This window comes from Miniopterus natalensis, chromosome 5, assembly GCF_054644295.1.
Source record: "Miniopterus natalensis isolate mMinNat1 chromosome 5, mMinNat1.hap1, whole genome shotgun sequence".
In the NCBI taxonomy this organism is placed as follows: domain Eukaryota; kingdom Metazoa; phylum Chordata; class Mammalia; order Chiroptera; family Miniopteridae; genus Miniopterus; species Miniopterus natalensis.
Window position 1 is genome coordinate 10,559,292 of NC_142085.1, and position 21,574 is coordinate 10,580,865.

Below are 21,574 nucleotides of genomic sequence, written 5' to 3' on the forward strand. Positions count from 1 at the left end.
CTGGACCCTCCTGCCTCTGGCCACCTGCGTGGAGCGGCTGCGACCCGAATCCAGCGCGAAGGTTTGACATTCATTTTACTGACTCACCCCAGCCGCTCCCTGAGGCGGATGGTGTTGTTCCATTTTACACATGGACAAAGCGAGGCTTGAGGGGCGGCGACTGGCCCAGCTGGTGAGCGACGGGGTTACAGCCTGCGTGGGGTCACCTGCACCCTCCTCTGCACCCTGTGACCTGCTTTCCCTCCCTCCCTGTGGCTGTCGTCCTGCCTCCCTGTCCTGTCTCGCCTCCCAGCCTCCACCGTGTGACCCCTCCTCTGCCTCCCTCTCCTCGCCCCCCCTTCCCCCAGAAACAGAAGGTGGCCGTGGCCTCCGCCCAGCGAGTTCTGTGCCCTCCAGAGCGCAGGCCTGCTGGCCCTCAGGAGCCCAGTCCCGGGGACCCTCCCGCCACCTGTGTGGCTGTGTGGAGAGGGTCCCTGAAACCGCTCCCGGGAGGAAGAACTTGGACCTGCATCCAGGGCTTCCACCAACAGGTGCCACCTTTAGTTTGAAGCAGGAGTGACAGGAAGCAGGTGTCGGGGTGGCAGGGTGACAGGGGTAAGGGAGGCAAAGGCAGGGAACAACTCCACAAAGCAGGACAGTGCGAGGCACGGCGGGGGGGTGAGAGATGCTTCGGGTCTCCCGAGCCCCTCACACACCGCAGGCGATGGCAGCGACTAGCCCTGGGCGCGGCCAGGCGGGGGGGGGGGGGGGGGGGCTCCCCGGCCATTGCTCCCCGACGCCGGCAAGTGGGAGCCCTGGAGAGGCCCGGACCCGCCCAGGTGGCCACCAAGCTGCAGACGTCGCCTCCGCTGCTTCAGGCTGAAGAGCGCGGGAACGAGATGAGGGGCGATACTTTGATTCCAGAGGAGAATGGAGAACAGGGTGGAGCCGGGGTGGCCGCAACGGCCTGGGACCCGCATCCGAAAACCCAGGAGCGCACTTGCCAGGTGAGGGGCAGCCCAGGGCGCGAGGGGCGCAGGCTGGGGGGCGCTTCTAGCAAAGAGGCCTGGTGTGTTCTCCTCTGTGACCCCGAGTCCGACGTCTGTCTTCGGCACTTCGATTGACGCTGTCCGAGGCGCCCGTCTGTCCTTTAAAACGACCTCTGCGCTGTCCTCACTGGCTGCAACCCCAGGTCTGGAGTTCACTGTGATGGAGCCAAAGTAACATTTTGTGGGGGCTCCACCACTGTTACACCCTCAAGTGGCTGGGACCGAAAGCCCAGCTTCGGGGGGTTTGGATTCCGTGCCCGTGATCTGTCGCTTCCACGAGAACACGGACCGCGGGCGCCAGCAGTCTGGCCTGACCCTGGCCCCGCTTCTAACGGAGGAGCCGCTGAGCTGCCGCGGCGAGCGTGGGAACGAAGGGGAACATCACACCTAAGACCAAGCCGTGTGACGAAGGCCAGGGGGTCAGACAGACGTGTCTCTAAGGCCCCGAGGGGTTAATAACCTGATGTCTAACCTTGGGAAGTGGCTGCGTGAGTGACAGCACAGGGTCTCTCTGGAATATTCCGTAACCATTGAAAACGGTGGATATAAAGATACGAAGCAAGTGGAGAAATGACCCCGACGCCTCTGTTTCATTAAGGGTAGAAACAGAAGATGCTAGGACGGTGCTGCTCAGACTCGGTGGAGAAAGACAGGTTTGTTTGTAAAATGTCCATTACGAACATTTATAAAATGCCATAGAAATAAATGACAAGCATCTATCCATCAAAGGACTATTAGATAAAATATTTTAAAAACTCAATGGTAAAAAACAACAAAAGTCATGCCGGGCCACCTCACGAGGGCAGCGGAAAGGGAGCGTAGGGAGACCTTCGCTCGCATGGTCGGCCCAGAGATGGGAGTGAACCGCAGGGGGTCGCACAGGTTCCTGGGGCTGGTCACAATCACCGCAGATTCAGCGGCTTTAGACTCCAGGAGTTGTCCCCCCCGCATTCTGGAGGCGGGCCGTCTGAACCCAGGGGTGGGTGGGCAGGCCGCGCTCCCTCCAGGGGCTGCGGGGAGCCCCTTCCACGCCCCTTCCCGCTCCGAGGCTGCTTGCGATCCGAGCTCCTGGCCTTGCAGCTGCATCACCCGGCTCCGCAGTCACACGCCTTCTTCCCGCGCCTGTGCCTTCGCAGGACCTTCCTACACGGACACCAGTCGTTGGATTTAAGGCTTGTCCTGAACTCAGCACGACTTACCTTAATCTGATTAGATCTGTAAAGACCCCATGTCCAAGTAGGGTCGCATTCATGGGTCCTGGGGATTAGGACTTGAACATATCTTTCTAGGGGACAAAATTCAGCGCACAATGATGGATAAAATAAAAAATAGGGGTAAGCCCAAATGCCAGCCAGGATGGGGAGGAACCAGATCCCTCATTCATGGAGCTGGAAAGTCCTTTGCAGTTTACCGTCTCACCCAGCAACCACATTCTCGACATTTGTCTCGGAGAAAGAAACACGCAAAAATCGTACACAATGTTCACAGCGGCTTTATTCATAGTAACCCAAACTGGAAACGACCCAAACGTCTTTAACCGGCGAATGGTTAGACACACCATGGTACATCTGTACCACGAAATACTATCCAGCCACATAAAGGGATGAGCCACTGACACACGCAGCGACCTGGGTGGATCTCGAAGGCGTTAATGCTTAGCGAACAAGCTGATCGCAAAAGGTTACGTGCTCTATGAGTCCATTTATATCATATTCTTCGTTTTAAATCTCACTCAGGGATATGTTTTTATTGATTTTAGAAAGAGAGAAAGGGGGCGAGAGAGAAAGAGAAATATCCATCAGTGGGTTGCCTCTGGTACTCTCCCTGACCAGGAATCAAACCTGCAACATTTTGGTGTATGGGCCACACTCCGACCAACTGGGCCACCTGGCCAGGGCCATTTACATAACATCCTTGAAATGATGAAACTATAGCTATGCAGAACAGGGTAGTGGCTTCCAGGACAGGGTTAGGGGTAGGGGTCTGGCACTAAAGGGGCAGCAGGAGGGAGGTGCTTTAAGTTCTGTATCTTAGTTGTCTCTATGAATTTGACTACTCTAGGTCCCTCCTATAAGTGGAATCATACAATATTTGTCCTCTTGTGTCTGGCTTATTTCACTTAGCACGTCTTCAAGGTTCATCAATGTTGCAGCATATGTCAGAATTTCCTTCTTTTTAAAGTCTGAACAATACTTCGCTGTATGTATACGCCACATTTCGTTTACCCACTCATTCACTGATGAACATTTGTGTTGTTTCCACCTTTTGGCTATTGTGAATAGTGCTGTTATGAACATTGGTGTACAAATTATCTGTTCAAATCTCTGCTTTAAATTCTTTGAATATATATATATATAAATATATACACACACTCAAGTGGAAGTGGAATCGCTGGATCATAAGGTAATTCCATTTAATTTTTTGCAGCACCACCATACTATCTTCCACAGTGGCTGCATCATTTTACATTCCCAGCAACAATCTACAAGGGTTCCAATTTCACTACATCCTTGTCAACACTGGTTATTTTCTGTTTTTTTTTAATATTATTATTATTATTATTATTATTGTCACCCTAATGGGTGTGAAGCTATGTCTCACTGTGGTTTTGACTTGCATTTCCCTAATTACTAGTGACATTGAGCATCTTTTCACGTGCTTTTTGGCCACTTGTATATCTTCTTTGGAGAAATGTCTAGTATTCCAGTCTTTTGCCCAGTTTTTAATCATGTTGCTTGTGTTTTTTGTTGTTGAGTTGTAGGAGTTCTTTTTATAATCTGGAGACTAATCCCTTATCAGATATACGATTTGAAAATACTTTCTCCTGTTCCATTGGTTCCCTTTTCACTCTGTTGACTGCATCCTTGGAGACACAAAAGTTTTTAATTAAGTCCAATTTATCTATTTTTTCTTTGTTGTCTATGTTTTTGTGTCACATCCAAGAAATGTTTGTTAAATCCAATGTTACAAAATTTTCCCCCTATGTTTTCGAAAAAGAGTTTTGTAGATTTAACTCTTATGTGTAGGTCTTTGATCCATTATGAGCTCATTTTTGTAGATGGTGTAAAGAAAGAGTCCAACTTCACTCTTTTGCATGTGGATATCTAGTTTTCACAACACAATTTGTTGAAAAGACTGTCCTTAAATGGTCTTGGCCAATACCACACTGTTTTGACTACTATAGCTTTGTAGTAAGTTTTGAAATCAGGAAATGTGAGATATCCAACTTTGCTTTTCTTTTTCAAGATTGTTTAGGCTATCTGTGGTTTCTTGAGATTCCATGTGATTTTGGGGTGTGGACTTTTAATTTCTGCAAAAAGCATCTTTGGGATTTTGATAGGGATTGCACTGAGACTATAGATTGCTTTGGGCAGTATTAAGACTTCTAATCCATAAACGTAAGATAGATGCCTTTCCACTTATTTGTGACTCCTTTAATTCCTTTCAGCAATGTTTTGTAGTTTTTAATGTACAAGTCTTTTGTCTCCTTGGTTAAGTTTACGCCTAAGTATTTTATTCTTTTTATTGCTATTGTAAATGTAATTATTTTCTTTTTTTAATAATATACTTCTTCAAACTTCCAATTGCTTTATTTATTTATTTATTTATTTAGAGAGAGACAGAGAAACATCCGTTTGTTTTTCCATTTATTTATGCATCATTAGTTGATTTTTGTATGTGCCCTGACCGGAGATCAAACCTGAAACCTTGGTGTATTAGGACAACACTCTAACCAGGTGAACTAACCAGCCAGGGCTAGAATAATAATAATTATTATTAATAATCCTCACCTGAGGATATTTTTTCCATTGATTTTTAGAGAGAGTGGGAGAGAGGAAGGGAGGAGGAGGAGAGAGAGAGAAATATTGATGTGGAGAGAGATAAATCAATTGGTTGCCTCCCGCAAGCACCCTGACTGGAACCGAGGATCGAACCTGCAACCCAGATACATGCTCTTGACCAGGAATCAAACCCGAAACCCTTTGGTGCCCAGGCCGACACTCTACCACTGAGCCATACTGGTAAGGGCTGGAATTATTTTCTTAATTTTCTTTTTGGATTGTTCAAAACACAACTTGTTTTGTGGGTTGATTTTGTATTGTGAAATTTGCTGACTTTTTAAATTAGTTCTAATAGTTTGTTTGTTTTTGAATCCATGTTATTTTGTTTTTGCTTTTGTTTTAACTCAGAGACCTGAGCAGTGACAGGTTTTCTTGCCATCTTCCAGAGCCAGTAAGCAAACTTTTCTAGGTCTCCATTAGCCGAGAGGTCAGGCTTCGAGGATCCCAGCTGAACTCTCCAGTGCTGGTTCCAGCTTCCTGTCCCATGAAGGCCAAGACCTCAGCCCCCGCCCCTGCATGGTCACTACAGGCAAGTGCTTGCCCGCTGGGCCTATTTCCCTCCAATACCCACCCCTCAGAACCCTCGCATCAGCTCACTCACCCCTCTGCTTTTCTGCTCTCTTGATTTCAAAAACAGACACAGTTTATTTTCTACATATTCAGAGCAGGAGTGAGCCCAGCATCCCACTTCCAAATGCACACCCCAAGCACCTGCCTTCACAGAAGGCACATTTTATTTATTCACAGAAGCCAACATTTTATCCCTAGTGAAAAGCCCTACGACAGGATACGGCTAGAGTGGGCAACTCCAATAAGCTGAGAGCCACGAAGGTCATGCCCTGTGGGTGGCAGTCTACTGTTACTGAGGGCCTACTATGTGCCAGGTACTGTACTGGATGCTCTGCATACTTTCAATCTCATTAATTCCTCCTTCTAGTCCTATGCGGTAGGTATTATTACTGTCACTGATTCAGTTCAGAAAATCACCAAAAACACAGCAAAGGAGCAGAACCAAGATTCAGACTTAGTTTGTCTCAACCTTTACCAAATATACCTCGTATTCCTCCACCCTTCCACAAGTTATCCGAACCTTCCTCTTCTTGCCCAGTCCCCTGGGGATGGGATCCATGTGGCTTCCTCCCTCCCATCTGTCTTCAGCACCCAGTGGGTGTGACTTCTGCAGAGGTTCCTGTGCTTCTGTCCCTGGAGGACCTGCGCACAGCTCGGGAGGGGCTGCGGCACTCACACGGCTCTTGGCCTGAGCCGGTTGCTGAGAGAAAGGGGGCCTTTGCCAAGGCCTCTGAGGGGAGCTCAGCGCTGGGAGTGAACTCAGCTCTGGTTGGGACCCAAGCACCCAGCCCTCCTGGAGACACTGTGTGAGCCGCTGGCCTCCAGACAGCCCCTCCCACCGCCCCACCCAGGGTGGTGCTTGTGTGGGAGAAACTTTAAATCCGGCTGCCAGACCCCTAGACGGGAGAGGCAGGGAGGGCTGGCCACCATGCACGGCTCCCACAGTCTCCAGGCGCTTCTGCTGCCGCCACTGCTGCTGCTGGTGGCCTCCACGGGCCCCGCCGGGGCCCTCAGCGACCACGAGAGACATGAGATGGTGGAGCTGCACAACCACTACCGGGCCCAGGCGTTCCCACCGGCCGCCAACATGCTGCAGATGGTGAGTGTGGACATGAGTGCCTCTGTCCAGGGCCCCCCCCCAATCCCTCCCACCCCTTACCTGAAGCCGTCTCAGAGATTCGCCTCCCCAGTCAGCAACAGAGTCTCAGAAAGTATACGATTCACAGGTCCCCCTGGGCAGCCCATTACACAGATGAGGAAACTGAGGCTCAGAGGGACAGGCTGATCCTTCAGGGGCTTGAGATCACTAGCTGACAGAGCCAGGCCTGGATGCCCCAACTTCCCACTCCAGTGACCCCTTCCCAGCACTTCCTAAAATGCATGTGCCCCTGGGAGGGGGAACACCTTGGTGACAACCGTCTTTCAGATGCCTTCCAAGGAGACAAGAAGAGGAAGCAGGGCAGCAGGATGGGTCCGGGCACCTGGGGCAGGAGGGAGGTACTGAGGAGGTGGGCTGAGCACAGGAAGCAGATGGAGAGGACTCTGGATCACACAGCTCACATCTGTCTTGGCCACCTGTAAGGTCCGTGGCTTTGGGTGAGTCCCTTAGCCTAGTAAGGACCCTCAGCTTCTTATCACAAAGTGGGGTCATAACTGGAGTTACACACATATCAACATGGATTGAATCTCTTAGATATAATATTGAGTGGGGGTAAAAGTGAGATCTCAAATAGATATACCTATATATATTAGGTCATATTTACATGAGGTTTAACAACGTAAAAAATACCACTGTATACATGTGGGGACACATGCCGATGTGTTTACACATAGGATGTGTTTAGTACATCGGCATGTGTTTACTACAGACAACAGAAGCCAGATTCGGGGTGGGGTTATCTCTGTCAGGGAGGGAGAGTTATCTGAAGGCAGGGTTAGGGGCAGGGTGTTTATGACCTGGATTAAAAGATGTGAAGTGAGAAATCCACCCCCTTCCTGCCCTTTCTGAGAGCTAGACTGGCCCGTCCCCTTCAGCCACCCTCAGGTGGCCTGGAAGGTTGATGGGCAGTGTCCAGGGAGCCATCACTGGTGCCCAAGAGCAAGGTCGCACCTGGGGAACACAGAAGCGAGCCTGAAGGTCCAAGACTGCAGGTTTTTTAACAGCTATGTCCAGTCTGGCAAAGTGACGCTGGTGGGCCCCTTTACTGTCAAAGGCCTGTTTCCTGATCTGTCACATGGGGCTGGCAACCCTGCCCTGAGACAGAATGAAACATGACAAAGATCTTGGAGGGGCTGTACAGACACACACAGCCCCGCCATTCAAGCCCTGTCGGCCTGGGTGACCAGGGACAGCAGACAAATCAGGAGCCTGGTACCAGCTCTGCCAACAACTGAGGCCTGGAACTCACTGTTGGCCTCGGTTTCCCCATGTGTAGATCCTTAATGCCTTATAGCCTTGCTGGCCGAGGCTGGGGCTACACAGGCTGGGAGGTGGGCCACAGAGATGGGCTTCTGGCTGGGCAACATTCTGGGAAGCAGTTGGGCATTGGGATATGCTGCTGCCTGGTGGGCACAAGCTCAGGGGCAACCTCTGCAGTGGTAAAGGCAGAGACTCTGGAGCCAGATGGCCTGGGTTCAAATCATAACTCTGCCATTAATTAGCTGTGTGACCTCAGCCAAGTTACTTAACCTCTCTGTGCCTCAACTTCCTCACCTGTAAATTGGGGATGATAACACTATACCCTGTAGGGTGGTTGTAAGGATCAAATGAGTAAATGTGTGTAAAGCACTAAGAACGCTGCCTGACAATTAGTAAGTGCTCAGTGTTTGATTAACAAAAGGGAACGGATCCTGGGTGAGGTAGGTGGGGGTTATCGCGGACTCCTCTCTCCCCCTCAGCCTCTGCATCTATTCATCACCACTTACCTCCCAGAAGGTTCCGTTTTCCTTGACTCCCCCCCCCACCCATCTCTTCGGCACAAGCCTGGTTCGGTCTTTCACTTCTTCTCCCGAGGATCCTAGAACAGCCTGTGCCTGCTTCCCAGGCTCTGGCCTCTACTACCAGAAAGAATGATCTGACACACAGGCCTGACCCTGCTCTAAACCCTTCACTGGCTCCTGCTGGCTCCCTAGTGTCTCAGGATAAAGCTCCAACTCCCGAGAAGGTTCTGTGTGTCTGGCCCCTGCCTGCCTCCCTAGCCTCCTCTCGGGCCCGGTTTCTCCTTCAGTAACCCGAACGGCTTGTCTTTCCCCAGCCCAAGGCTGCTGCTCAGTCCCTGCCCCACCGCCGCCTCCTGCGCCATCCGATGGGGGTACCCTTCCCTCTCCCCTGGCCGGCGCCTCATCTTCCAACACTTAGCTCACTGTCTCCTTCTCCACCTTCAGGCTGGGCTAAAGGGCCCTCTTCGGTGCCTCTCTAGTACCCATTGCATAGCTGCCATTGACATGGTGGTCCGATTAATGGCTTATGACAATGTGAATTTGGGCTTCTTGGCCCTTGTTGCCTCAGAGCTGGCACGGTCCCCAAGACTGTTGAATGACTGAGTGAGCGAGTGGACTTGTTTTCACATGGTAACCATGTGGCCACTGTGGGTGGGCGCCAGGACTCCTGAAACTCCCCAGGGGCCTCTGGACCACTGAGAAGCCTTAAGACCCAAAGCAATGACTCTCGAATGGTGGGACTCCAGGCACCTAGTCAGAACGGGAATGGCAGCTGGGCTCTGCAGGGGAGACTGCTCTAAGCAGGGTCCTGTCTCAGTCTTCAGCAGTTGACAAATATCTGTTGAGCACCTGCTGTGTGCCAGCGCTGTGCCAGACAGTGCCCTACCCTGAAGGCGCTTCCAGTCTAGTCTGGAGTCCAGCAGGTCATCCCAGACACCCTGATCCTTGTCCCCAGCACCCTGTCCCTTTACCACTTCCTGTCTCCCACCACTGCCAGAGTTTGAGAGAACCTCAGGGACCAGTGATTTGGGACGAAAAAGCCCAGAGAGGAAAAGGGGTTCACCCAGAGTCATATTAACCGGGCTGTCTCAGCCCACTGCTCCCATCCCCACCCTCGGCAGCTGCCCCTGAGAACCTTGTGCGGGTGGGGAGTGGGGTGGACACACAGCCCCCTCCTCTCGGAGTCACCCGAGCTCTTGGTGCTTTATGGGCTGCCTGGCTTCCACAGCTGGATGGGTCCCCGGAGGGTGGAGCAAGAGTTTCAGCCAGGCCATCGGTTTCCAGGAGAGGCCAGAACAAAGTTTAATGGGATCCAGGCCTCTCTCCTCAACCCTTTGGTCAGATGCCTTGTTAATCCCTCTTCCCACCCCCACTGAGCCTGTCCCCCACCCTGGCCAGGGACACAGAACCTCAGGGGCCTCCTAACCTAAAATGCTGTCCTCCTGCTGTCACACCTGAGGTGCCCACTGGAGAACACTGCCTTTGGGATCAGACAGCTCTTTGGGCCACCAGGGCTCTGAAAAGAGGCCTCTCAGTGAGAGTCACGGAGAGACACAGTTAATTTTCTTGGGGAAAGGGGTTGTCAGTTGATACAAATTGAGAGCACTCGGGAAGGGCACTCGGAGGGAAGCCTGCAGCTGGTAAAGCCAGCGAGGCTGGGCTGTCCCGAGGGGAGCGTGGGAGCTGAGAGGGGAGTGCTGGCCCCAAGGCGGATGCATGGGGGGGGGGGGGGATGGCTGAATAAATAACCCAGCATCTCACTGGACATCTCGTGGTCTTCAGGGGAGTTTAGACAGCCCTGGGAGGTAGGCAGAGGAATCGCCGCCCACTTTTCACTTGGAATATTAATATTAATTAATAAGAACATTGTCGTAAACATCATCTCATGTCCTTTTGCCAACACCCTATGAGAATGAGAATGAGAATGCAGAAAGGTTTGGCAACCTGTCCACAATCACACAGCTGGTGAACGGCCCCACGTTTGGCTAACTCCACGGCCGCCGCCCCGCAGGAGCAGAGACCTGCTCCAGGTCACAGCCGAGTCACCCGGCCACCGAGGGGCGGTGAACCCTCAGCCTCCTCGGCCGGGATCCTGGGCACCCTCACTCCCTCTCGCGGCCCCTCTCCCGCCCTCTCTGAGCCCGAGGTGTCCCCGCAGAGGTGGGACGAGGACCTGGCCGCCTTCGCCAAGGCCTACGCTCAGCAGTGCGTGTGGGGCCACAACAAGGACCGCGGGCGGCGCGGCGAGAACCTGTTCGCCATCACCGACGAGGGCCTGGACGTGCCGCTGGCGGTGGAGGGGTGGCACCTGGAGCGCGAGCACTACAACCTCAGCACCGGCACCTGCGACCCGGGCCAGATGTGCGGCCACTACACGCAGGTGCGAGGCCGGGGGCGGCGGGGCTGCCGGGCAGTGGGCGGGGCCACTGGGCGGTGGGCGGGGCCTCACCTGCAGGGGGGCGGGGCGGGGCCATTTGTCCATCGCCACCGCCAGCGCCTCAGTCCACACTCTAAGTCCCCTTAGATCCTTCATAAAAGACCGCTTTCCACAGCTATTCATGGGCGTCTAGGCCTCTGACGAAGTCTGCTCCTCAAACTGAGGAAACCATTTTCAGGCCACCCTTTAAAAATCACAATCTGAAAACCTAGGCGTCGCTCTCGGCCCCCTGGCATGAAGGGACCTAAGTTAGGTGTCGCAGAGCCGGTTCCAGCACGTTAGTTACTGTACCAGGCGTTAGTTACTGACCGAGCTCAGCAGCCCAGGCCTCGAGCTTAAGTTAACGCAGGGCATTTGCCCCAACAGTAAGTGTCCCCCCACTTCTGTCTTCTCTCTCACTGTCCCTCCTCTGTCATTTCTCATGGTGTATAAGTTGCTGCCCCTAATCTGCCACGGACAGATAAAGCAAATAGGCAATTTTGTTTAACTTTTCTTTTGCTTTTAAAGACTATGTGTAAATAAGAACAAATTGTCACTGAGGGACGGTTTCGGGGAGCCTTTGCAGCATGTCCTGCCTCTCACAGTCACTGTTTGCTTATGTCGGGACTCTCACCGCATTTTGAAAGTTTGAGTTTGCAAATAAGAAGTATAAGGGTGTGGGGGGGTAGGGCCGGGGGGAGGGGGGAATTAACATTAGTGTTCCTGAATTCTTTTTTCCCTCCTCCCAATAATACAAAGACAAGTTTTTTTTAAAAGACAAAAATAAACCAACCATCTTCCCACCCATATCCACCAATTCGATTTTCCAGTGCCTCATTGGAATTGTATTTTTAGTGCTAATCTTTAGGGCAGGAAATCCCAACATCACTCATCTAGATCAGGAAGTTATGAGGGTGCGGCAGCCCCCCATCTCCGCCCTGCCACCTCTCACACTCCCCTCCCACCCCCATCCTCCAAAGGGATTGCTGTCGGTGCTCAGTGGGTCTGCCCCACCTCCACCCCAGCATTCTCTAGGGCTGAGTGCGCATGCGCTGGTCATTTCTGCCTGGGAGATGCTCAACAGTAGTACCTGTGGGGCCTTCAGCTGATTTAAGCCAAAGGACCCCAGTCCTGGGAGGGCATGCAGAATTAAATTAACAGCCAGAGCCAGATCTCACAGCAAAAACTGGCCTCAGTTTGAGTGACTCCTGGGCAGACTGGGCCTAGAAATAGCAAGGGGAGGTTGCAGGTCTCAGCTCATGGTGGTGCACAAAGATTGTTTTGATTTTTAAAATTTTATACCTAAGACAGAACTCCTTCTAGCAACTAGGAGACCCATACTTAGAGATGGCAGAGCAGGTCCCTGCTTACTTTGATTTGGGGAAAGTTCCACTTCCAAAATGGCTTCTCCTGTTCCCTTCCTTGGATTTTGCTTGTTGAGTTTAAGATTCTCCCTTTGAGATTAATTCCTTTGGATAAACTCCTTGTTTAAAATGCAACAGCCTCTAGGAACAGCCCACAGGAAGAATTCATGAGGGTATATCAAAAGGGAAGGTTTTCAGAGGAAGAGAGGTCTGATGAAATAGTGGTTGGCAGGAGATAGTAGCCTGTTCAGGACAGACCCCCTCCCCCCCCACCCCCAAGCCCCTGTTCAGAGTTTTGTCCTCGAGCTGCATGCCCTCAGGGGCTTGGGTCCTACAGACTGTAAGGACTGCTCCTCTGCCCACCTGCGGGGGGCTGGTACAGGGACACTAGCTGGGTGGGGGCCGTCCCACCCACGCTGACCGTTGGGTTTGCCCTGCTTCAGGTGGTCTGGGCCAAGACAGAGAAGATCGGCTGTGGCTCCCACTTCTGTGAGAAGCTCCAGGGCATCAACGAGGCCAATATCCACCTACTGGTTTGCAACTATGAGCCCCCGTGAGTCCGAGGGAGCCGGACGGGCGGGCAGAGCCAGGGGGAAGGCTGGGTTGGACACAGTCTAAGGACGCGGGTGGGGGACCATCTGGAGCCCATGCCCCCCTCGGGGAAGCTGTGAGGGCACCTGTAGGAGTCTGCCCTCGACGGCCCCGTGAGTAAGGGGAAGCTGTGCCTGTGAGCGCTGGGGTCCGGGGTCGCCAGGGACGCCCAACCCCCAGCATCTCCTCCTGCAGGGGGAACGTGAAGTGGCAGAGGCCCTACGTGGAGGGGACTCCGTGCTCCCAGTGTCCCTCTGGCTACCACTGCCAGAACTCCCTCTGTGGTGAGTCCGGGGTGGGGTGGGCAGGGCAGGGCAGGGGAGGGAGAGCCAGGAGCGGGAAAGGGCGTCCGACCGGATGGTTGGAGCCTCCCGCGGCTCCAGGGCGGTGTGTGGACAGGGGAGGGGACCCCAGGTGCCCTCGGCAGTCCCACCCCATCAGGGTTCCCAGGACCGTTTTGCCCTTCTTGCGCAGCCACCTTAGCGCCCGGTCATTCCAAGTGACCGGACTTCAGCCCTCCGAGCCGAGGGAGGGTAGAGCCCAGCAGCCCCGGCGAGGTGGGCATGGTCAGGTGGGACAAGCCCGGTGGGCGGGGCCAGGTGGGGGCGAGCCCGGATAGGCGGGGCCGTTGCTGGGCGTGGTCAGACGGGACGAGCCGGGTGGGCGGGGCCTTTTGTGGGCGTGGTCAAAGGGACTCGAAGGGGAGTGTTAGGAACTAGAATCCAGCGGGTGTCCCTAGAAAACCTGTAAGCCTGAGAGCAGAGAGAGGAAGACTTGGACAAGGAGGTGGATGGAAGACCAACCGTGTCAACCACAAGAAATAAAATTTGTTATCAATGAGGGACATATTCGCTGGAGGGGGTGTGTGCATTTGGTCGCCTCACCTTGATACAGTGGGGTGACGGATATGGGGTCCTGCTTGAAGCACTGATGCCAGGCCTGTCTCTCCCAGCAGAACCTATCAGAGGCACGGAGGAGTCTCCGGATTCCCCTCACCTGGTAACTGAGGCCACATCTTCCCTGGCAACTGAAGCCTCAGGGTCTAGGAAAGGGGGTATCTCTTCTACCCTAGCAACGGAAACTTCATCGTTCTTGGTAACAGAGGTTTCGGACTCCCTGGCAACCAAGGTTCTACCTGATGCAGAGATCAAGGCCCCATCTTCCTTAGCAACGGAAGGCCCCCTCACCACGGCAACCAAAGCTCCACCTTCCTTAACAACTGAGGTCCCTTCGTGTTTGGAAACTCAGAGCCTGTTCTCCTTGGATGAGGGGACAACTACCTCCCCCAAATCAACCGATGGCCCCATCCCAACATTGGTAGACAAAGAGGCCAGCAAGATAAGAGTGCCCTTCAGGATCCCAGAGAGTTCTCTGCACCTCAAGGTGTCTCTGACAGGGACACAGGAGCCGCTCCCCTACTCCCAGAAGGAGGGCGAGGCTGAGGCCCAGTTGCCTTCTTCCAGGGAGGTCTTGGTCTCCGATTTTCCAGCCCAGGAGGAGCCAGGTGAGCTGCAGTCCCCGCTGGACCACGTGGGGCATGTTAGGGTTTGGGCCGTGACATGGGTTGTGAAAGATTTCACAACTAAAAGAAGAGATGTAGAGAGAAAGTTTTACCTTCCCCAAGAAGGGAAAGGGCCACTGATGCATGCTACTCAATACAAGGGCAAGAAACGGAGGGCGGCCTGGGGTTTTAAGCAGGTACTGTTGCTAGGCGACAAGGAAGGGGGAGGGGGAGGGGTTGTCTAGAAGTTGAGCAGATACCGGGGAGGTTGTCCTGAAAAGTTATACTTTGTTTGCTCTCCAGGAAGCAGTCTGGCAGGTGTCCTAGGGAGGTGTCTTATCAGTATTTTCCCCAGGCGTGTAAAACATGGTCAGAGCAGAAGTTATGAGGAGTTCAGAAGAGGCTGGTTTGAGGGGCAGGGGGAAGGGAACTTTCTCCTCACTGGAGACTCCTGGGTGTGGATTATCCCCGAGCTGTGGAAACAGCAGGGAGGTGGGGGAGCAAGAAGGTAGCCTTGAGAGCAGCTAACCTTCCCCGCAGTTTGAACAGAGGGGCTGTTTGAATCGGAGGAGCCAGCAATCTTGGGGCTTAATTACCAGGGGCTTCACATAAATTGTGGAAGGCCACAGCAAAAGAGAGAGAGAGAGAGAGAGAGAGAGAGAGAGAGAGGGAGGGAGGGAGGGAGGGAGGGAGGGGGGAAGGAGAGGGAGCGAGAGGGAGAGAGAGGGAGAGAGAAAGGAGGAGGGAGGGAGGGAGGGAGGGAGGGAGGGAGGGAGGGAGGGAGGGAGGAAGGAAGGAAGGAAGGAAGGAAGGAAGGAAGGAAGGAAGGAAGGAAGGAAGGAAGGAAGGAAGGAAGGAAGGAAGGAAGGAAGGAAGGAAGGAAGGCCTTTTTTCTGTCCATACAGGGCACACCTTCTCCAAGTCCCTGCCCAACTTTCCCAGTATGTCTGCCACCAATAATGCCGTGGTTGGGCAAACCATGGCCCTGCAGTCGTTCTTGCCAGGTAAGGCCTGTAGTGTCCATCTTACCTTCCCTCCTGACTCCAGATTGTCAGCACCCTGTCCCCAGCATGGGTGGTGCAGGCATGAGGGGCATGTGCCCTCTGAGTAGGAGCTTCCTCCCGGGCTGCTGGGCCCCCACTTGCATGCCTGGTGGGGTGGGTGGGCGGTCAGGCGGAGCTGTCTCCGGGCTGAGGCAAACCCTTTCCCTTCCTATAGGTGCAGAGGACCATGAAAAGCCTGAAATCCACTCAGGGCTGAACTCGGGTCCTGGTCACATCTGGGGCCCTTTCCTGGGTCTGCTGCTACTGCCTCCCCTAGTGTTGGCTGGAATCTTCTGAAGGGTCAACAAAGGCAAGGCCTGGTGGGGGGACTCTGGCCTCATGCCCACTCTGGATTGTCTTTCTCCAAGTCAGAGGCCACAGCTTCCTGGGCAGGTCCTGCTCTGTGGCCCAGTAGCCGCCTTCACCCAGCTTCTGGCCAGACTCCAGGCTAGTGCCAATCCTGGCACTGCCCCAGGAGTGCTTCTGCTTCTGGGGTGGTCCCCCCTCAGCTAGCTGCAGACTTTCTGAGCAGCGTTCCTGTGGCTGTGGTCCTGCTCTTCTAGGGACAGATCTGAGGTCCTGCTTTCCAGGAACCCCTTGGCCCCTCCCAGCCCCTGGCCTCTTCCTGGAGATATCTGAGTCTTGGGATGTTTCCAGGCCTGCCTCCTGCCTTCCAGGGTGAGGAGGTCAGCTGTCCTCCTGCCATCTCCCTCACTCTGTCCCCAGCCCCTCAAACAAGATGCTACTTGACTGAAGGCCCTCTGGAAGGAAAGGCTGCAGGGCATGTGCCTCACCCAGACATTTTGGCCTGGCTGGCAACGAGCTCAGTTTGTTGCCCAAGGACTGCATATCTGGCCCGGGCCCCTCCTGCCCCTCCTGTCAATCCAGGGGGTGAGAGGGGTTTCTGGGGAGGTCCCTGCCAGCCTGGCCTGGGGCTGTCTGCCTGTGCAAGGTAGGGGGTTCTCCCTGAGAGCCTTCCTCTCCCTACTTGCTGGCTGGGGTGGGGTGGGTGTGGGGGGCAGACGGACAAGACCCACCTGGTGGGGTTCTATGGGTGGGGCAGGCAGAGACCAGGGGAGGGAAGCAGCCCCCTGACTCCGGAATAAAAGCCTGTGTAAGAGTACCCAGTCTCCATGCTTGCGAGGGGTGGGTGGCCTTAAAGAGGTTCAACACTTCCCCAAACAACCTGTGGCACCTGTTCCTTCACTTCACACCCCTCTATCCCCAAATACTCCATTTAGTTCTTTGGGGGTACCCTTCCTTTCCTTCACATAACCCTCCCCTCAAATCTTCAGGTTTCTGGTAGGGAGGGTAAAGGGCCAAGGGAAGGCCAAGGGCGCTGGGCTGACTCCCAGCTCCAGGAGTCACCAGTGGGGCCAAGTTGGGTTTGGTGCCCAGGGTGGCATACAGTCTCTTCACAGGGTGCTGCTACCCAGGCCCATCTGGGACATGAGGTCGGAAATGTTAGCTCATGCCAACGCTTGGTGATTGGAGGAGTCCTGGGAAAGGTTCTGGAGCCCCAGACACTCCCCCAGCGGAGCAGAGCAGGATTATCCAGAGTGCTGTGGGGCAGGAAAGCACAAGTGTGTGTGTAGGGCCAGCAGTAGCAGATGACTTAGGGCGACTTGGGACAAAGCTGGGGCTGGTGAAGGGCAGAGCTACTGTCTTCAGGCCAAAGTCAGTGTCAGCAGTTAAACAGGAAGCACTCAAGTCAGGCTAGGGATGCGTGCCTTCCATGTATGTATATAATATGATATAATGTATCTCTATTAAGATATAACTCATGTAACATAAAATTCACTCATTTAAATTGTACCACTCAATGGTTTTAAGTGTATTCACATGGTTGTGCCGCCATCTCCACAGGCAATTTTAGAACATTTTTATCGCCCTAAAAAGAAACCCCATACCCATGAGCAGTCACTCTCCTTTTCCCTCCCCCCTCCCCCAGCCCCTAGCCACCACTACTCTATTGTCCCTATGGATTTACCTATGCTGGACAGTTTGTATAAACAGAATCATACAATATGTGGCCATTGTATCTGGCTTCTTTCACTTAATGTAATATTTTCAAGGTTCATCCATGTTGTAGAATAGAGCGGTGCTTTGTTCTTTTTTATTACCAAGTAATATTCCATTGTCTGAAATACATTTTATTTATCTTCATCAGGTGGTGGACATTTCAGTTGTTTCCACTTCAGGGCTATTATAATAATACTGCTATAAACATTCCTGTAAAAGTTTTTGTGTGGATATGTTTTTGTTTCTCTTAGATATATACCTAAAAGTGGTATCATATGGTAACTGCATCATATGGTAACTCATCTTTACCTCCCTGCCCCCCCCAGTTTTATTGAGAAATAATTGACATACATCGCTGTATAAATTTAAGGCATTCAGCATGATGGTTTGATTTACATATACTGTGAAGTGATCAATCACCACAACAGGTTCGGCTAACATCCCTCTTCTCATATAAATAATAGGACAGAAAACATTTTCTCCGTGTGATGAGAATTCTCAGAGTTCACTCTCAATAGCTTTCCTATGTACCTACCTAGGGCAGCGTTAGTATCGTCACCATGTACATTGCATCCCGCCTACTTATCTTAGAAGTTTGTACTTTTGACCACCTTCCTCCAATTTCCCCTCCCCCCACCCTCTGCCTGGTAACCACAAACCTGATCTTTTCTTGTCTGGGGTTTTTTTAGATTCCACATCTAAGATCATGCAGTATTTGTCTTTCCCTGACTTATTTCACTTAGCATAATGCCTTCAAGGTCCAGCCATGTTGTTGCAAATAGGATTTCCATGCAGCCATGTTTATGGCTGAATAATATTCTGTTGTATAGATATACCGCATCTTCTTTATCCACTCATCCGTGGTTGTTTCCATGTCTTGGCTATTGTAAATAATGCTTTGAACATGGGGGTGCAGATGTCTTTTCAAGTTAGTGTTTTCATTTCCTTTGGATATATTCCCAGAAGTGGAATTGCTGGATCACATAGTTGTTTTTAATTTTTTAAGGATATGTTTAACTTTTTGAGGAACTGGCAGGCTATTTTCCAAAGTAGCTGCACAATTTTAAATTTGTACCAGCAATTTTACATTTGTACCAGGGTTTTAATTCTTTCACATCTTTTAAAATATATCTTTATTGATTTCAGAGAGAGGAAGGGAGAGGGAGAGAGAAACATCAATGATGAGAGTCATTGATCAGCTGCCTCCTGAATACCTCCTTCTAGGGATGGAGCCCGCAACCCGGGCATGTGCCCTGACCGGGAATCGAACCGCGACCTCCTGGCTTATAGGTTGGTGCTCAACTGCTGAGCCACGCCGGCTGCGCATAATCTCTCCACATCTTAACCAACAGTTGTTATTATCTGTCTTTTTTATTATAGCCATCCTAATGAGTATGAAGTAGTATCTGGTGGTTTTGATTTTCATTTCTCTCATGACTAGTGATGTTGAACATCTTTCCATGTACTTATTGGAAAGTCTTTTCAAGTTTTTTGTCCATTTAAAAAAATTGGGGGCAGGTATTTGTCTTTTTGAGTTGTAGGAATTCTTTCTATGTTCTAGATACAAGTCCCTTATCAGATAAGTGATTTGCAAACATTTTCTCTCATTCTGTGGGTTGTCTTTTCAATTTTTGGTGATATCCTTGGAATACAAAAGTTTTAAATTTTGACAGTGTCCAATTTATCAACTTTTTTGTTGCTTGTGCTTTTTGATGTTATAGCTAAGAAACCAGTGCCTAATCCAAGGTCACAAAGACTTATACCTATGTTTTCTTGTTTTACAGTTTTATACATTTAAATCTTTGATACATTTTGTTAATTTTCTATGTGGTATAAAATGAGAATCCAACTTCATTTTCCTGCATGTTCATATCCAGTTGTCCCAGCACCTTTTGTTGAAGATCATTCTCCCGTCATCTAATTGTCGTTACCCTTGTCAAAACTCAGTTGGCCATAAATGGAATGTTTATCTCTGGACTCTCAGTTCTGTTCCATTGGTCTGTATGTCTATCTTTATGCCGGTACCACACCATCTTGATTACTGTGGCTTTGTAGTAAAGTTTTGAAATCAGTAAGTCCAAGTCCTCCAACTTTTTTCTTTTTCAGGTTTAGGCTATTCTGGGCCCCTTGAATTTCCATATTAACTTTAGGATCCGCTTGTCAAATTCTGCAAAGAAGTCAGCTCAGACTTTAACAGTGTGTGTGTAATCTGCCATCTTAACTATGTTGTCTCCCAATCCATGAGCATGGGATGTTTTTCAGTTCGTTTAGGTCTTCTTTACTTTCTTTCAACAATGTTTTATAGTTTTCAAAGTATAAGTTTTTCAACTCTTGTTAAATTTGTTTATAAGAACTGTTATTTTTTATGCTATTGTAAGTCAAATCCTGTTTCATTTTCACTTTGTTCACTCCAAGTGTATAGAAATACAATTGATTTTTGTATATTCTGAATCCTACATCTTTGCTGAATTCACTTCTTATAGAAGCATTTTTAGTGGATTCCTTAGGACTTTTTATATACAAGATCATGTCATCTACAGAGAGAACTGTACTTCTTCCTTTTGGACCCGGGTAGCTTCTTCTCCTTGCCTGTTACCCCAGCTGGTCCCTCCAGGGCAGCGAGCAGTGGCGAGAGTGGACCTCCCTTTGCTGTTCCTGATCTTAGGGGGAAATGTCAGGTCTTTCCCCACTTGGTGTCTGTGGGCTTTTCATTCTTACCAGGTCGTATCATTGACCAGGCTGAGGAAGTTCTCTGTTCTTAGGCTTTTGAATGTTTTTATCATGAAGGGTGTTGAGGTCTGCCATGTATTTTTCTGTGTCTACTGAAATGATCCTATGGCTTCTGTCCCTTATTCTGTGGATAAGAGTGTATTACGCCGATTTCCAGATGTTGATCCAACGTGTGTTCCTGGGGGGTCCCTCCCTACCTGGGTCCCATGGGGTGGTCAGCTGTGGTAGCCTCCAGGCAGAGTGGAACTGTGGTGGCCTAAACCCATCTTTCCTAGTTTTTGAGGGGACTCTGCCTGCCTCCTGCAAAGAACACCTGTGGCTAGCCCTCAAGAAAACTGTCACCTGAAAATCTGTGCAGGGACCTCTTTGGAAGTTTGTGAGGATGCGAGGACATGTTCAGAGGGCTCTCAGGCCTCAAGTGCCAGGGTGAGGAGGGGTCGGCTCCGGTGTTATGCTGCATGGCTCCCGGGCATCTGGGGACTGGCACAGCAACAGAGACCACAGCAGGGGCCCAGCACAGGCTTCTATTGCCACCTCAGGCTTTATCACAAGGGTCCCAAAAAGGTCTGGCACACGCTTTTCCAGCTCTGCCCATCAGAATTAAGTGTCCCAGGAGGGGAGGAAGGTTAGACTGGCTTCCTTCAACATCCTCGATCCCGTTGCCTTTTGCCGACAGCTCAGCTTCCCTCCTGCTCCAATCCGACCCAATCTCCTCTCTCAGATATGGACCTGAACATTCTAGTTTCCTGGACTGACAGGGAACGTGCCAGGTGCTCAGAGGGCAGGTGAGGCCTCAGCCCTCAAAGGCCAAGGGGAATAGGGAACAAAAGGGAGCATTTTATACACAATATGTGCATCTGAATATTGAACCGAAAACTTGCTTTAGAAGTTAGAGGTAAAACCTGGACTCTGATCAACTAAAATAGAGTATCAAAAGGTATTTTTCTAGCCATTTCTGGGTGTGGAAGATAGGTTGGGAAATGTTGTCGAGACCCCGAAATTCAGAAATCCCAGGGTGTTACCTGGGAACAGCAGTGGCTCTCCTCATGGTAACAGGCCAAGCCCGCCCACGGCCACTCCTTACTCCAGGCGGCCTCTCCATGACTGGGAGGAGGTGGCTGTCAGAGGGAGAATCCCTTCAGGGCCAGCTCAGCACAGGACTCCAGAGATGCAAGTGGCCCTAAATCTAGGGACCATGAGAAGTAATCGGTGCAGAAATAGGATTTGGATGTGGAGCAACAGGAAGAAAAGTCAGTCCAAACGGTGGTCAGTGCTGTGGGAAACCACGCTGGGCTAGAGAAAGGCAACATACCTCAAGGCAGACACCCCGAAGGGCCTGCCTTCCCCAAAGAAATGAGGCCGCAGGCCTGCCCACTCACCTACCCGCCGGCTATCCTTCCCTGCCCGCTGGCTATGGAAAGTGAGGGCAAAACCTCAGTGGCCTCAGCCAATGTCCACCTACAAGACATTCACTGAGGCACCCTCATGTCTTCTTGGGGAACAAGGATCCGCAATAAACTGCTCTCG

General features: G+C 51.5%; 1 protein-coding gene across 4 annotated transcripts; it reads left to right on the plus strand.

Annotated features, from left to right (window-relative positions):
• Positions 1-6,368: 6,368 nt before the first annotated feature.
• On the plus strand, positions 6,369-16,007 carry PI16 (peptidase inhibitor 16). 4 transcript variants are annotated; one of them, XM_087817110.1, is made up of 8 exons: positions 6,369-6,539; positions 10,539-10,760; positions 12,604-12,713; positions 12,947-13,035; positions 13,707-14,290; positions 14,777-14,791; positions 15,175-15,256; positions 15,471-16,007. In XM_087817110.1, exons 1-8 carry the CDS (start codon positions 6,369-6,371, stop codon positions 15,590-15,592), a joined length of 1,395 nt encoding a protein of 464 aa, XP_087673236.1. In that variant the 3' UTR covers positions 15,593-16,007. The 4 variants fall into 4 exon arrangements, with proteins under 4 accessions (XP_087673236.1, XP_087673234.1, XP_087673235.1 ...); XM_087817108.1 differs by lacking the exon at positions 14,777-14,791 and having other exon boundaries at positions 13,704-14,255; positions 15,113-15,256; XM_087817109.1 differs by lacking the exon at positions 14,777-14,791 and having other exon boundaries at positions 13,707-14,296.
• Positions 16,008-21,574: the final 5,567 nt, after the last annotated feature.